Source organism: Pseudorca crassidens, chromosome 12 (genome assembly GCF_039906515.1).
Source record: "Pseudorca crassidens isolate mPseCra1 chromosome 12, mPseCra1.hap1, whole genome shotgun sequence".
NCBI classification, from domain to species: domain Eukaryota; kingdom Metazoa; phylum Chordata; class Mammalia; order Artiodactyla; family Delphinidae; genus Pseudorca; species Pseudorca crassidens.
Window position 1 is genome coordinate 67,406,041 of NC_090307.1, and position 14,381 is coordinate 67,420,421.

Sequence of the window (14,381 nt, forward strand, 5' to 3'; positions counted from 1 at the left end):
AAGGAGGGGATTGACGGGTACCCCATCCTTCTCTCTGCTGCACCATGGTTGGCGGGGGAGGGAGGCTCCCCGTGTGCCTGGGCCCTGCAGAGGTGGCTTCTGCTTCTCAGGCCGCTGTTTCAGGCTGGTGCCCCCAGTAACAGGCGACCAAAGGCTGGACCTTGGGGGTCCTCGTGGTTCTCACCCCAGCTTGTCACCCACGGCCACATGCTGGCTGCTTGGGCCCCCTGCCTGGCAGCCCGAGGGGGGGATTTGCAATTTATCTTGTCAAATACCACCCCCTCGCCAGCCCTCCAGCTCCCAGCACAGGTGACAGGTGGGGGGTGGCCCACTGGCCCACCCTCAGCGCCCCTTCCTGTCCTGCAGGGGCCAAGGGCATTGTCAACAGCAGCCTGATCCCCTCGCTGGTGGGGAAGCTGCAGACGGAGGAGGAACGGATCCAGGAGCTCCTCCTGGACACGCTGGCCACCTGCCTGATGGAGGACGCCACCGAGGCACTGGCCAGCCGGGTGGTGCCCTTCCTGAAGGAGAAGCTCCTGAGCGCCAACAGCAACATCCGGAGCAAAGCAGCCCAAGCACTAATCGCAGTCAGGTGAGGCCTGGGCGGGGACAAGGGACGGAGCGGGGAGCGCAGGAGTGGCGCCCCAGGCCCCTGCTTCCCCTCACCTGCTTGTGTCCTGGGGGAAGAGGAGCCCGCCACTGGGGCACCTGCATGCCCAGGCCTGGGTTTAGCCCTGACAGTCCTGTGTCCCAGGAAGCCCCCACTCCCGGCAAAAACGAGAGGGCTGTCCCCCTCGCATGAGGAAGGCAAGCACAGGAGGTACCATCTGCACACTTAGACTTCCTCCGAGGAAGGTCAGGACGTGGAGCTGCGGGCGTCTAGTCACTAGTGACCCAGTGTCACTGTGATCACAGTCTAAATCCCAGCCTGGAGCCTGAGGGTCACAGAGCCTCAGAGCTGCTTTAGCTGTGGCCACCTCCCTTCATTTCACCACCGCTGCTCCTGGGTCTGGCCTTCTGTGGCCCCAGGCCGTGCTCCCAGGTCATCTGAGTGTCGGGGTGGGACCCACACCTCACACCAGTGCTCCTCTGCACCCTGGCGTGGCCACCAGGGATGGTCTCAACACAAGTCCTTTCCCCTGGTGTCCCCCTGGGGTGGTCCTATCCCCCTCTTCCTCCAAGTGCAGCCACCCAGCTGCCCCCTCTCTGGCCCAGCATCCCCCTGGAGGGCAAGAACCAGGTGTGGCAGCACGACATCATCCCCATCCTGGTGCACCTGCTGAAGGACAAGGAAGAGGAGGTGCAGGCCAGCGCAGCTGGGGCCCTCATGTACGTCACAGTGACCACCAAAGGTGAGGCTGCCTGCTGGCTGGGTGTCGGCGCCTTTGGGGTGGGGGGTCACCGCAGCCCCCTAGCAAGCTGAGTACTGCCCCTCCCTGGTCCCAGGCTCCGCCCTCTCCTTCCAGGCCACAGAGGGCCCACCACCTGGGGCCCCTCCCTGTTATTCCCTCTGTTCCCTGGTTTTGGAATTCTTGCATCTGACCCAGGCCTCTTGTGAGCCGAAATTCTGGGATTGATTCGTTTGCCACCCATGAGTCCGTTATGCTGAGGTCTAAGCAAAAACTGGAGCCCTTGCTTCTGCTGTGTTTCTTGATCAATGTTACTTTTCTCAGTGTGGAGGGGGCGCATAGGAGCATAAGGCTACCTCCCCCATGCGGACTCCCAGCAGCCAGGCTTCCATGCTCAGTCACCTGACCTGGGCGGTAGGAAGGGCCTGGGCTGGTTTCCCCACCTGGAGGCTAGGGTCCCCGCAGGACCTCTGAAAGCTGTCTGACCTTCCCTTGCCTGTGCCAGCCCCACGCTCTGAGCTTCCTTGCTGATCCGCGGACAACTAACTACCTGGGCCTCTGATTCTCAATCAGCAGTCTGCAGATCCCCCCAGAGCTGGGACTCCTTGCCACTCCCCAGTTCGTCCTGATGGTGAAATCTGAGATGCACCAGGGGGGGAGGTTGGGGCCTTCCCAGAGTCCACAGCCCCCTTCTGACTGATCGTGCAGTCAGGGTGCCGACCCCCAGTGTGGGGCTCCCCATGAGCGTGGATCTCCTGGGCGTCCTCAGTGCAGTCAGTGTCTTACCTGGGCTTCCTGTAGGAATGCTTGGAGGGCTGGGGGGCTCTCACGGGGCCCGGACAACATGGGAATTTGGGGGAGATGTGGTCACTTCCCTGAGCTAGCACTCCAGCCGAGGAGCCCTGAGCCCCTGCCACAGGCCAGGCTCTGTGCTGGGCGATGGGGACCCAGACGTCTCAGCCTCTGCTATCTGAGGTTGGCAGGGGCGGCAGAGTGAAGAGTAACCTGGGGGAGACGGTGGGCACAGTACGGGGGCAGAGCATCCTCTGAGAGGGGAGCTAGCAGGGCAAAAGGGGCTGGACGGTCTGGCAGCAAAGAGCAGAGTGCTCGGTGTAGGAGGGTTGGGGGCAGGGGGCAGGGGGCGGCAGCGTGGCATTTCAGCGGGTGAGGGGGTGGGCAGCAAGTAAGGATTAAGGAGGGGCGTCTCCCCTTCTCATTCGATTGGATTTTAATTTTCAAAAGACCCCTCATGCTGCCTTGAGAGGACTGGGTTGCGGGACAGGTACCTGGTGGTTGGGGAGAAGCCGGCTGGGGAGCTTGCAGGGCCCAGGCTGGGGGCAGGGAGGGTGTGGAGCCTGCGTTGGGAGGGCTGGGGGGCGAGGAAGGTGGGCAGGGAACCCCAGGAACGCCTGGCGTTGGTGCCCTGTAGGGAAGTACGCAGCCCTGGACACGGAGGCCATCGGTCCGCTGCTGGAGCTACTGCACTCACCCTTGAGCAAGGCGCGCCTCAATGCCATCAAGGTCCTCACCATGCTGGCCGAGGCCCCCGAGGGCCGCAAGATCCTGCAGTCCCACGTGCCCACCTTCCGGGCCCTCAAGGAGGACACCAGCGCGGCTGTGCAGCGGGCAGCCCAGATCGCCGTCAAAGTCATTGAGTGGAAACCCTGAGCCTCTTACCGGCCCCACCTGCTGACTCCATGCCTGAATACATGCGCTGAATCTCTTCATCTTGGTCTGAATGGCACCTGATGTTTCTGGGGCAGGTCACGGCTCTCCTCTCTCCTGCCAAAGGGGAAATGCCTGGCCCAGAAGGACAGGGTCACAGGCTGAACCCAGGGTCCAGGGCCGGGTGCGAGGCATCCCTGCTGTCTGCTGTGGTCGAGTCCCCTGGGAAAGCACAGAGCAGGGCCAAGCGTCTAGGGACAAGGTGGGGGCAGGGAGCTGGGTGGGGGAAGGAACAGCTGGTCCAGGCAGCACTGCCTGAGCCGGACGCTCAGTGAATAGGCCCATGGGGTGTGGCTGGGTGTGGCCCTGCTCACCAGGTCTGCCCCCTCCCCACGTGGGGCGACAGGAAGGAAGCTCACAGGTGCAACCCCAAGTGGGCACTTGCTGGAGGAGGGTGAGTTGTAAGAGGCCCCCACCCCCACCCCAGGGATGAGAGCTCAGAACAGGGCAGCTCCTTAAGGTCTTCCCCCCAAACAGCTGTGTTCTCCAAAGCCAAGTCACCTTCGTAAGCTCGGGCTGGCCTGAGGCTGGCCTCCCCCGCAGCCCTCCCCCTGTTGTCTGCCAGGCCTCCCTCCAGAGAGCTCCCACCTGTGCCTCCACCGGCCTTTCTTCTCCCGCAGTGAAACTGGCTAAGGAGGCTGGAGAGCCCTGGCGGGGGGCGGGGGGGGTGCGGGGGGTTGGAGGGGAGGAGGCATGGGGACTCCTTGATCTCCCCGACCCAACCTGTCCGGTGGTCTGGCAGGGTTCTGCCCTCTGTTGGAGAAGCTGTAGGAGCAGCTCAGCTTCAGGGCTGGCCTCGTTTGGGCTGAGCCGAAGCTTTAATCTCCCCCATGAGCTTTCTGAGGCTCCCTGCCTCACACCAGGTTTCCCTTGTTACATCACCAAGCAGCAGCCACACTTCCTGAGGGACAGAACCTCCCACAATAGACGCTACCTGCAGAGCTAGAATCCCCAGCTGAGTGCCTTCTTGTAGTCCTTCCAGTGCCTGGGGCCTTCACTTTCCTAGCAGAAACACAGAGACGCTTGCATCCTGGGATTCCAGGATTAGCCCAAGCAGCCCCTCTTGTACTGGGAGGGACCTGCTGCCGGGCCCAGCTGGGGTTTCAGGTTAAATCTCATTCTCAAAAAAGGCACTGTAAGAGGAAACCTTTCCTCCTTCAGGAAAAAAGGGGCTTGAGGGTCTCCACTTCCTCATCCTGCCTCAACCATAGCACGCTGGCTCCACCCTTACCACCTCCTTGAAGGGCTCTGGACTTCTTGCTGCCAAGTTCCTGTGCTCTTTGTGCTTGGCCCGAGCAGTAACCCAGGTGCCAGTGCTCCCTTCCTGTGGCGGCTGTCTTGGTGCTCCTCCCAGGGCCCTGGTTGTGCCCTTTTAGTCTCCTCTGCAGAAAGAACCCTCTTTCTTAACCTGACATCTCTGTTTGCTCTCTTGCACAATCTCATCTGCCTGATTTGGGCTTCCTCTACCAGGTTCACTTCTTAGCTAGGCTGGTCCACTGTCTTCTCTCCCCTCAGTCTGAGTCTCTAGCGCCAGCCTTTCTGCTGTGTTCTGGACCTTCCATCCAACTTAATACTTACCCTTAAATGTCTCCAGGCAAAAATTAATACCAGTCCTTCACAAACTAATTTAAAAAAATAGAAGAGGGGACAATTCCCAATTCATTCCATGAAGACAGTATTACCCTGATACCCAAACCAGACAAAGACCTCATAAAGAAAGAAAACTATTGACCTCTATGAATATAGACACAAGAACACAACCAAATATTAGCAAACCAAATCCAACCACATGAGAAAATCATTATACACCATGACCAACTGTAATTTATCCCAGGAATGCAAGGTTGGTTTAACACGTGAAAATGAATCAATGTAACGTGTAAGGAAAGAACAGAAACCACATGATCATCTTAATAGATGCAAAAAAAGCACTTGACAAAATCCAACACCCATTCATAAAAAAAACCAAACTAAAACAGAATCAAAAACTCTCAGCAAAATAGGAAAGAGCGGCATTTCCTCAACATGATAACATCTGCAAAAACTCACCGCTAACATCATACTCAACAATGAGGAGACTGGATGCTTTCCCTCTAAGATCAGGAATAAGACAAGGATGTCTGCGCTCACTACTTCTACTTGACATTGTACTGGAGGTTCTAGCCAGGGCAGTTTAGGCAAGATAATGAAATAAAAGGCATCCAGGTTGGAAAGAAAGAAGTACACTATTTCTACTTGCACACTACATGATTTTATATATGAAAAATCCCAAGGAAGACACTTAAAAAATATTAGAACTAATAAATGAGTTCAGCAAAGTTGCAGGATTTTCTGTACATAAGCAATGAACAATCTGAAAATGCGATTAAGAAAAGGGATAGGGGGCTAAGAGGTAGAAACTCTTATGTATAAAATAAATAAGCTACAAGGATATATTGTACAACAGGAAATATAACCAATATTTTAAAATAACTATAAATGGAGTATGACCTTTAAAAATTGTGAATCACTATGTTGTACACCTGTAACTTATATAATATTGTACATCAACTATAACTCAATTAGAAAAAAACCCACCTCATTTACAGTAGCATCAAAAAGAATAAAATACCCAGGAATCAATTTAACAAAAGAAGTGCAAAACTTGAGTGCTGAAAACAAAACACTGTTGAAAGAAATTAGAAGACCTAAATAAATGGAAGGACATCCCATGTTCATGAAGCAGAGGACTTAACATTGTCAAGACGGCAATAAGTATCTTCATGCAACTCAAACTCCACATGTCCCAAACGGTGCTCCACTTTTCTCCTGCACCTGCTCTCTTCCAGTGTGGCCTGTCTTTGGAATTGGTACACCCTCTGCCCACATGTTCAAGCCAGAGAGTCACCCCTGGGCCCTCCCTCCAGAAGTCTAGTACTCGAGTCCTGTTACTTCTAATTGCTGGCTTCTCTTGATGCTGTTCCCTTGTCTTTTCTTTTTTTGCTGCTAACTTGCCTGGATTCCTCTAATAGCCTCCTGGTGGGTGTTCCTGCCGCCCTTTCATCTTCCAGCAGCGGCCAGCAAATCTGATCCCATCCCTTCCTGGCTGAAGTTCCCAGGGACTCAGGATCCCAAAGCACCTGAGGCCTGCAGGTCCAGCCCCTGCCCACCCTGCCCTCCCCGCCTCCCCATCTCCCACAGTTCTGCACTCTGGCCTCCTCACACCCTTGCCTCACCCTGTCTTCCCACATGTTGTCCCTCTGTTATCCAGCTAGCTGACCTCCTACTTCAGTCACGGGAGGCCTCCTCCCTGTGGGTGCTCCTGCCACGTGCACATGCACAGAGGGCCCATTTACTCGGTCCCCTGGCTGAGCTCAGTCTCCTCCTCTGTGAAATGTGGTTGATTCTGGTCCTTCCACATGGGGTGGCTCCATGGCTTGAACGTGATGGTAACCTGGGCAGGGAAATAGCGGGCCACACGAGGTGCTGGCCATCACCGCTCGTGTTTCATTGTCTACTTCCCTAGACCATGAGCTCTGTCCATGACTGCTTCCCAGCAGTGCTGGCACATAGCAGGCACTCAAAAATGTCAGCTGAAAGACTAAACGAGGGATGGGGGGCTGTCCCGACTGCACCTTCAGAGTGTGACTTTTGCAATGTTGGGTGGGCCTCCCCCAAATCACTTCAAGGCATCTGAAACTTTTTCTAAAGACCCAAATCATTTATTTTGGTCTAAGAAGAAGGAAGAGGAAGGGGTGGCTTAGGGAGCCTCTCCCAGAGACACAGCCCAGGAGTGGTCTATACTTGACAGCTAAAGGGGATCCAGCCCCTGGGCCCAACTCCCAGTAGCAGGCAGACTGGGAGGAACTGGGAGGAGCTCAACAAGGAGGGAAGTTTCCTCTCCACCTGCCCTTTAGGGGTGCAGCCAGAGCTGAGCCACAGGGAGGCCTGGTCCTCAGGCAGAGACCGCCTCAGCCCCACCATGGGTCCAGGCAGGAGCCAACGTTTCCATCCGCGGCAGCCTTGGCGCCAGCTGGCCTGTGTGGTCATCGGCAGTAGGCACAGCCCCTTGTGGGTGGGACCCTTGGCGCGAGGAGGAGCATCTTTGCCAGCAGCCATACCTTTACAAAGGAGGAGAGAACACAGCAAACAGAGGTGGGTATAGGAAGGAAATGGTGACAGTAAACACAAGCAAAACCCCCAAATATATCTAGAGATAAAAAGCCAAAATTAAATTTAAAGTGAAAGCCAGTGTTTGTGCAGTGGAGCCATCTGGAGAGAATGACTCATCACACAGAGGACAGACGTGCTCATCTTCGGTCTCTGCCCTCACCAGTGGGCTTCGCCGCCCGTCAGCCTGCAGCGTTGACGCTGTGGGCGCGTTTTCATCAGTGTGATCCTTGGTCCACGTCCGTGGGCCTCCCCGTAGGAAATGTTTCCTCCCCTCGACGATGAGGGCATTTGCAAGAGGCGGTGGTTCGCCCGTTCCCCACACGTCCCCGCAGGCTGCCTAGGAGAAGTAGAAGTGGCAGAGCACTGTGAGCGATACCAAGAAGAACCCGCAGACGTTGGGCACTTTTCTCCAGTGGGATATCTCTGGCATGTCTCAGAGCTTTGTTCCTTCCAGCATGTCACGCTTCTCTGTCCCTTCAGAAGTGGCACTGTGCTGTGTCCCTTCCGTATCACCACACTCCATCTTCTGCATGACTGCCTCTTCCGGGGCGAGTCTGGGGCCTGGCAGTGGCTCCAGTCCGCAGAACACATCCCAGGCCTTCCAGAGGCAGCTCCTGACCTCCTCAAATATGTCTGGAACAGAGGGAACAGGCACAGGTCAGGAGGCTAAGAGGCCACACACAGGAGGGGGGTCTTTCTAGGGCTCACCTCTCAGTGGTGAGGCCGGCAGGAAGCCCAACAGACTGGCTCTAATGTGGAGAACAGTCCTCAGCCGCTGCTGCAGAACACCTCCTGCCGCCCTCAGAGACACGGAGGGGGGACTTGGGGTGTGGCCTGGGCCATGCTTGCTTGCACTGGCAGAGCCTTCAGCCGGCCCAGAACCCCGGCCGGCACGGGGCAGGCCCTTCCCGCTGGGCACTGGAGGGCCCACCCCTCCCGTCTCTGGCACACGCCCAGCACAGCTCTGTAGGTCTAGGGCAAGTGGCTGCTCCTCTGAGGATGGAAAAAGCCCCAATTGCTCTGCTCTCCTCAGCAACCTTGGGGCGTGTCTTCTCCAGGTAGGTACCAGTCTCACAACCTGGCCCAAAGTAAGGCCCTCTGGGCCCCTGAAAGGGGAATCACTGGTGTTTTCTCCAGGAACGGGGGAAGTCTAGGAATTATGGGCAAGTTTCTATTCACAGCTCTGGACCAAATCAGTGAAATGTCTCACTCCGGGGCTTAAATATCCCTCCGGTGTCTGGTAGTGCAGTCCACGCTGGCCGCTCCCAGGCCTGCTCAGGCGCGGGTCAGCACCACGGCCAGCTCCGCACACACGTGAGCCCAGCCAGTCTGGGAACGGATCCCTCTTTGATGATAAGACAAGCACACCTCAGTCCGAGAAGTGTGCGCTGTGACCTGTTCCATGTCTCATCCCCTTGGGCAGCCACCACGCCAGCTGTGTGTCCTGAGGCTGGGGCAGCACCAGGGATGGCGGAACCCGTCAGCCAGTGACGGAGGGACCTGTGTTACAGGTGGGGTGCTGCCGCCAGAGAACCCCAGAGACGCAGATACCTGCTGCGGTGCTGAAAGGTCCTGAGCGGCACATGCTGGTCCTGTCTCTCGGTCTCTCAGATGTCTGGGTCAGCACACCATCATGCAGCTGCCAGGCCCAAAAAGGTTGCTGTATATCAGTGGCGACTGATCATGTAAACACAGCCCAAGAGCTGTATGACGGGAGATGGGACAGTGGCCAAGAGCACACGCTTTGGAGTCAGACTGCCTGTGTTCAAATCCCAGCTCCACCACTGCCTGGTTATCTTTGGAGTCCAGGGCCGACTACTTAAATGTTTGGTGCCTCAGTCCCCCCATCTCTGAAATGGGGATGATAATTGTACCTGTCACACATAGGCATACTTCCCACAGTGCTTGGCACATCCCAAATGGGCAAAAAGTGTGAGCCACTGTCATCATGGCATCCACCCACGATTGTGGACGAGGGAGAAGAGGAGCTGGGAGGTGCCCCCAGAACAAGCCCCTGGCACACGTGGCCCCCAACGGGCAGTTCCTCTGTCCCTGAGGGAGAGCAATCCTGGGAGCCCTGTACCCTCCAGGGGCGCGGGGCAGCCTGGCTCAGGAGAGGCCACTCCCCTGCCCTACAGGTGTCGGGAGAGGGTCCCAGGCCCCTCTAGGCTCTGAACGTTCCTGGCAGGAGTGGAGAGGGGGCCCCAGAACACTGCCTCTCCCCAGGCAGGCCTTCCCTCCCTCCCTCCTCCAAACTCACAGTCCCCCCAGACTCTCTGCCCCAGACTCAGCGCTAATCTCGTTAGGCCTTTATCCCTGTTTGCGTCAGGGCCTCAGGAGGTGCAGGTCACCCTCCCTGGGGCCCCCGCACTCCGCCTCTGACCCCATCTGCTGAGAGCTTTCCTCTGGGCCTTCTGGGGCCCCCAGGCCTGAGCCTCTCCCGGAACTCTCTCTTCTTGCCCCAGTGAAATCGGCTGTCCTTGGCGGTGTCCCCCGGCGCCCTCTTGGGTGGGGCTGCTCCCTCCTCCTTGCAGAGGCTCCCGCCCACTTCCCAGAATCCCTCTGGGTTTGAATCCCTGTGTGAGACTCTGTGACCTGCTGTCCCTCCCCTGTCCCCAGTGCCTCCTCCCCTCCTGCTGAGGCACAATGTGATCTGTGTGGCTCGGTGGATCCCTCCCACCCCAGCTTAAACGCTCCTAGATCACCAGACACTTGTGTTTCTCTGCCCCTCACGGGCCCTTCCCTCCTCCCCCGGCACCTGCTGATGCCTCCCATCTGGATCTCTCTGGCCCGGACGGCCACACGGATGGCCGAGAGGCATCTCACCCTCGACAAACACCCACAAGGCATCTTTGGGAAAATGAAAGACGGAGCCTCTGCCTGGAAGTACTTCTGGGAGTGGAGACAGCGGGGGTGGGGGCAAGGAGCAGCACAGGCCTCTCTGCTGGCTTTGGGTCTCCCTTCTCACCTGGCCGTGCCTGCGGTGCGGGGCTCTTCCCTTGTGTGTCTTTGTCCAGATCGACCCTTTCCTCTTGGCTGTTCCACAAACTCCAACAGAGGCGGCGTAGCTGGGGGGAGAGCAGGCACATGTCACCACCCAGGGCCATGTCACGCAGGCCTTATGGTGCCACAGCTCACAGCTGGGCACCAGGGTCTCGAGGGACTGAAAAGGGTCGTTAGACTCCAACAAGGGACAGAAGGAACATGGGGTGGGGAAAGCAAGGCGCCTGGGAACCCTGGATTTCAGTGCTGGCTCTGGTCCTGTGTGGTTGTGCGGCTGCCCAAAGGTGACCTCAGTGTCTTGGGCTGGATGGTAGGGTAGGAGGCAACACGCTCAGGGCTTCTTCCAGTAACTGAGGGTCTAGGAAGCTGTGCCCTTCAGGGTGGGAGAAGCTGCTCATCACTCCGGTCTGCTGCTTCTGGTGGATGGGCCCGCAGGGTAGACCTGGGAACTCTGCTTTCCTTCCAGGAGCCCCTCCTGGCTGTCAGAGATGAGCACTCACACAGCCCAGAGGAGGCCTGACCTGGTTCACCTGGGGTACCCGGCTGACCTGGTGCCTAGCCAGGCTTAGTCGCTCAAGCTCAGCAAGGCATTTGCAGATGCAGAAGGGGAGCATCCCTTCCCTTCTAGTCTGTTATTTTGTTCTCTTCCTGAAAACACATATGGAGACTTTGGGAAGTAAAACCCAGACAATTGCTGTTGCTTTTTTTGCTTTTTTTGAGGGTTGGGGTCAGCAGAAGCACAAGTAAGCGAACATTTCCACCAAGTCTCTCCCGGAGCAGGTTTTAATCTATTATACCAGCTTCGGTATATTTGAATCTCAGCACCACCACCTCTCCCACTCCCCCAAACATAGCAGGGATGTGACTGAGCAGCCCCTCCAAGCCCCGCCTCTCGGACTAAGACATCAGTAATGAACCTGCTGCCGTGTCAGTGACAGAGACTGGGTTTAGCCTTGAGTTGCTTCCTGGTGATGCTGTACGTCTGCATTTGCCTTCCCAATTACACGATGAGCCCTGTGGACCAGGCCGCTGGGCAGGAAGAACATGGGATTGAGTGTGGTCCCGCTTCCCCTGGTAGCGCCCAGTGTGCAGCACAGACACTGACCCGAAAGCACGGTTCCCCCTTTGCCTCCCTCCCCTCCTCTCCAGAGCACCTGTGCTGCTGGGCAGGAAAAGCACTCAAGCACGTGGCTGCCTGAGAAGCGGGCAAGACCAAAAAGTTGAGAATACAAGAGCAGCAGAAAAGAAGTCAGACAAGTCAACCATGAAGACCCTGAGAGACAGGAGCTTGGGTCCAGCACCCACGGCTTCTCCACGTGCCGGGAGCAGGGCAGGGACGTGTGGTGGGCGAGCTGTCCTGGGCACTCCTGGCCGTCCTCCCCACTTGCTCCATCCCAATCCCACGGGGCTGTGTGCGAGAGAGGAATGGGTCAAAAGGAACTACTGAGCAGAAAGGTGGCCACAGGGGAGGCGGCCTTCCAAGTTCTCAGCTCTCACCCAGACCCCAGGGCACACGGGTCTCACAGACCCGCCTCCCTTCTGAGCTCCTCCTGCCCTCTCCTCTGACACCTAGGACCCTCCCTGCTGCTCTTCGGCTCAGCCAAGCCCCTGTCCTGCTAAGCCTCCTGGCCATGCCCACGTGGGTGACGCGATGGAGTCTGGTCAGGCCCAGTCCTGCTGCTGGCTAGTTTTGGTGTCATGGACAAGTGACTTGACTTTTCTGAGCCCAGGTTTTTTATATTCCAACTGGGGTGACTGATACCTGCCTCCTGGGAGGGGGGAAGTGGCCGGGAAAGGAGAATGAGGTGTGCCCAGCCACCAGCCACAGCACTGCTAGCATTACTGTCCCCACTCCTGCTGGCTTAATCCGTTCTGGGTGGGTGGCAGCTGGGACTGCCCTGATTACATTAATTCACGCTGAGGGTAGCAACCTTAGCACTTCAAGGAAATTTTGTATTTTAAAAACCAAACTTCTCATTCTCAGTGAATACATAATTAGAGGCCTGTTGGAAAGCTTTTTAGTTTAGTTTTTAAGGCAAGGAGGTTATTTGCCTATTTCTGACCCAACCGTCACCCCCCAACCCCCAGCCCCCGCCCCCTCTCTCCCCCCACCCCGCTTTCAAAAAGAATGCAGGAATTCAGCCACTTTTCTCCAAAGCTGGCAGAGCCAACTTGTGGTTCACAGGGACACTGGGACTGCGGTGGACCCCTGAGCATCCTCATGGCAGCACTCACATGTTTATCTGGAATCGGGTCTGTGAACAAGGAGATCCCCAGGACGGTGAAAAGACTGATGGTGAAGAGGATGACGGCAAAGTAGAGGTAGTGCAAGCCGCAGATGATCCGAGAGCACCTGCTGTTTGTCGAGCAGCTCCAGGCCCCGTAGGCAAACTTGGACACCATGCGGCAGAAGCCAATCAGAAGTTCACCAGTCAGCCTCCAGAAGGCACCCTGCCAAAGAAGGAGCCCCGAGAGTTGCCTGGGAGGAAGACGGGGAATGAGACAAGCCATCCTCAGCCTCGCCTCCTGACCAGTCTAAACTGGTCAGCTAAACTCAGCATAACAAGGGCTTCACATGCCTTGCAGAAGCAGAGTCTTAGCACTGCGAGGAGATGACACCTTCTTGGGCTGAACACAGACCGAAGACACATGGACACTCTCTTAGGTCAATCAGAAAACTTAGGAAATACTGGAGACAGTTTTAAGTTAGACGGTGAAGACACATCTCAAACGTAATGTGTCCAAAGAGACCTCAGTCTTGCCTGTTGCTGTAGGGGCACCTCCATCGCCCTGGCAGCTCAGGCAGAAACCGCAGGAGACATCCCTGGCCCCTTTCCTTCCATTCTGCCCTACCACCAATCCATCAGCAAATCGTCCCATTGTCTCCACAGCGACCACCTCAATCCCCATCTACCACCTTCTCTCACACAGGTGGAATCCAGACCTGGTCTCCTGCTCACCCGCTGTCCAAGAAGCCAGAGTGATCTCTTCAAAGCATGGATTAGGGAGTGCCCTGACTCTGCTGAAGACCACCGTGGCTTCTCATGGCTGCCCTCAGAAGCAAGTCTCATCTGCTCGAGCTGACCTCACCTGGCTCTGCCCTCTCCCCTGGTCAGTCTACTCTAGCCACTAAGCATGACCTCTTCCTGCATGTCAGGGCTGCCCACTGTGCTCTCGGCCAGGCCTTTGTACTTGCCCTTCTTTCTGCTTGGTTCTCTATCTAGATCTTGGTGTTTCTAGCTCATCCTCCAGGATTCAGGTTCGAGGTCACTTTCTTAGGAGAAATCTTCTCCCACTACCTTGGCTAATGTCCTTGTGCTCCCCCTGCCCCCAGCACCTACCCTGCTAACCTCCATGATCCTTTTTGACTTTTAAACAGCACTACACCACTCTCAGAAATCTTATCTGCTCATTGGGTATCATCCGTCTCCTCCAACTGGACAGTCCACTCTTTAAGAGTGAGGACTTCATCTTGGCCCTAGAGCTGCATCTGGAGCCTGTCTCAGGTGTGGCTGAATGTTGGAGGAGGTAGAGGATACAGTATGTGGGAAGCATCTTGGAGAAAGAGCTGAAACCAAAGGCCAGGTGTGGTCCACAGGACCCATTTATTGAAGGAGGCGTGCAGAAAAGGGAAGATCTAGAAACAGATGGGCAGCAGAAGCCAGATGAGGGTGGGAGAGAAGGCCTGGAGAAGTTCTCTAGGTCAAGGAAGGTAGCCACAATACGCTGTAACCTTGGACCAGGGGTAGCTGGAGAGCCACTGACAAGATCCCCAGTTTCCCTTGGTGATAGGCCCCAGTACTGCAAGGGTGGTGACCATCGCCGGTAGGAGGCAGGTTCTCCTGACTGCCTGCTCCTCTGCCCCTGCCCTTCCCAAGAGCGCACAGAGAAGAGCATCTCCAGAGCCCAGCAGCCCCCCACCCCATTCTCGGTGCCCAGTTGAGTCCTGGTGAGCTGGGCAGAGCAAGAAGCACTAGCAGATTTGTCTGGAGGATTGAACACCTGACATGGGCCTGCAGGAAGCACCAGCCAGATGGAGGTGGACAAAGATACTCATGGCAAAGCAAAGAGTCCACAGGAATGAAGAGGGGCCAGAAAAGGCATGAGACAGGCAATCAGCACTGCAAGTGGTTAACAGTAGCTGGGGCCTAG

General features: G+C 56.6%; 2 protein-coding genes across 3 annotated transcripts in view; one reads left to right on the plus strand and one right to left on the minus strand.

Annotated features, from left to right (window-relative positions):
• The window catches only part of RSPH14 (radial spoke head 14 homolog), a 62,219-nt gene extending 59,194 nt beyond the window's left edge, over positions 1-3,025 (plus strand). For both annotated transcript variants that reach the window (XM_067700112.1, XM_067700113.1), the window contains 3 exons: positions 367-592; positions 1,216-1,352; positions 2,779-3,025. In XM_067700112.1, the coding sequence (XP_067556213.1) occupies positions 367-592; positions 1,216-1,352; positions 2,779-3,017 (602 nt within the window). In that variant the 3' untranslated portion in view covers positions 3,018-3,025. The remainder of the gene's footprint in view (positions 1-366; positions 593-1,215; positions 1,353-2,778) is intronic.
• Positions 3,026-7,659: 4,634 nt separating this feature from the next.
• Positions 7,660-14,381, minus strand: part of LOC137204052 (sodium/glucose cotransporter 1-like) — a 62,155-nt gene continuing 55,433 nt past the window's right edge. Inside the window, 3 exon segments of the mRNA XM_067701384.1 lie at positions 7,660-7,859; positions 10,195-10,294; positions 12,465-12,680. Of these exon segments, the coding sequence (XP_067557485.1) occupies positions 7,660-7,859; positions 10,195-10,294; positions 12,465-12,680 (516 nt within the window).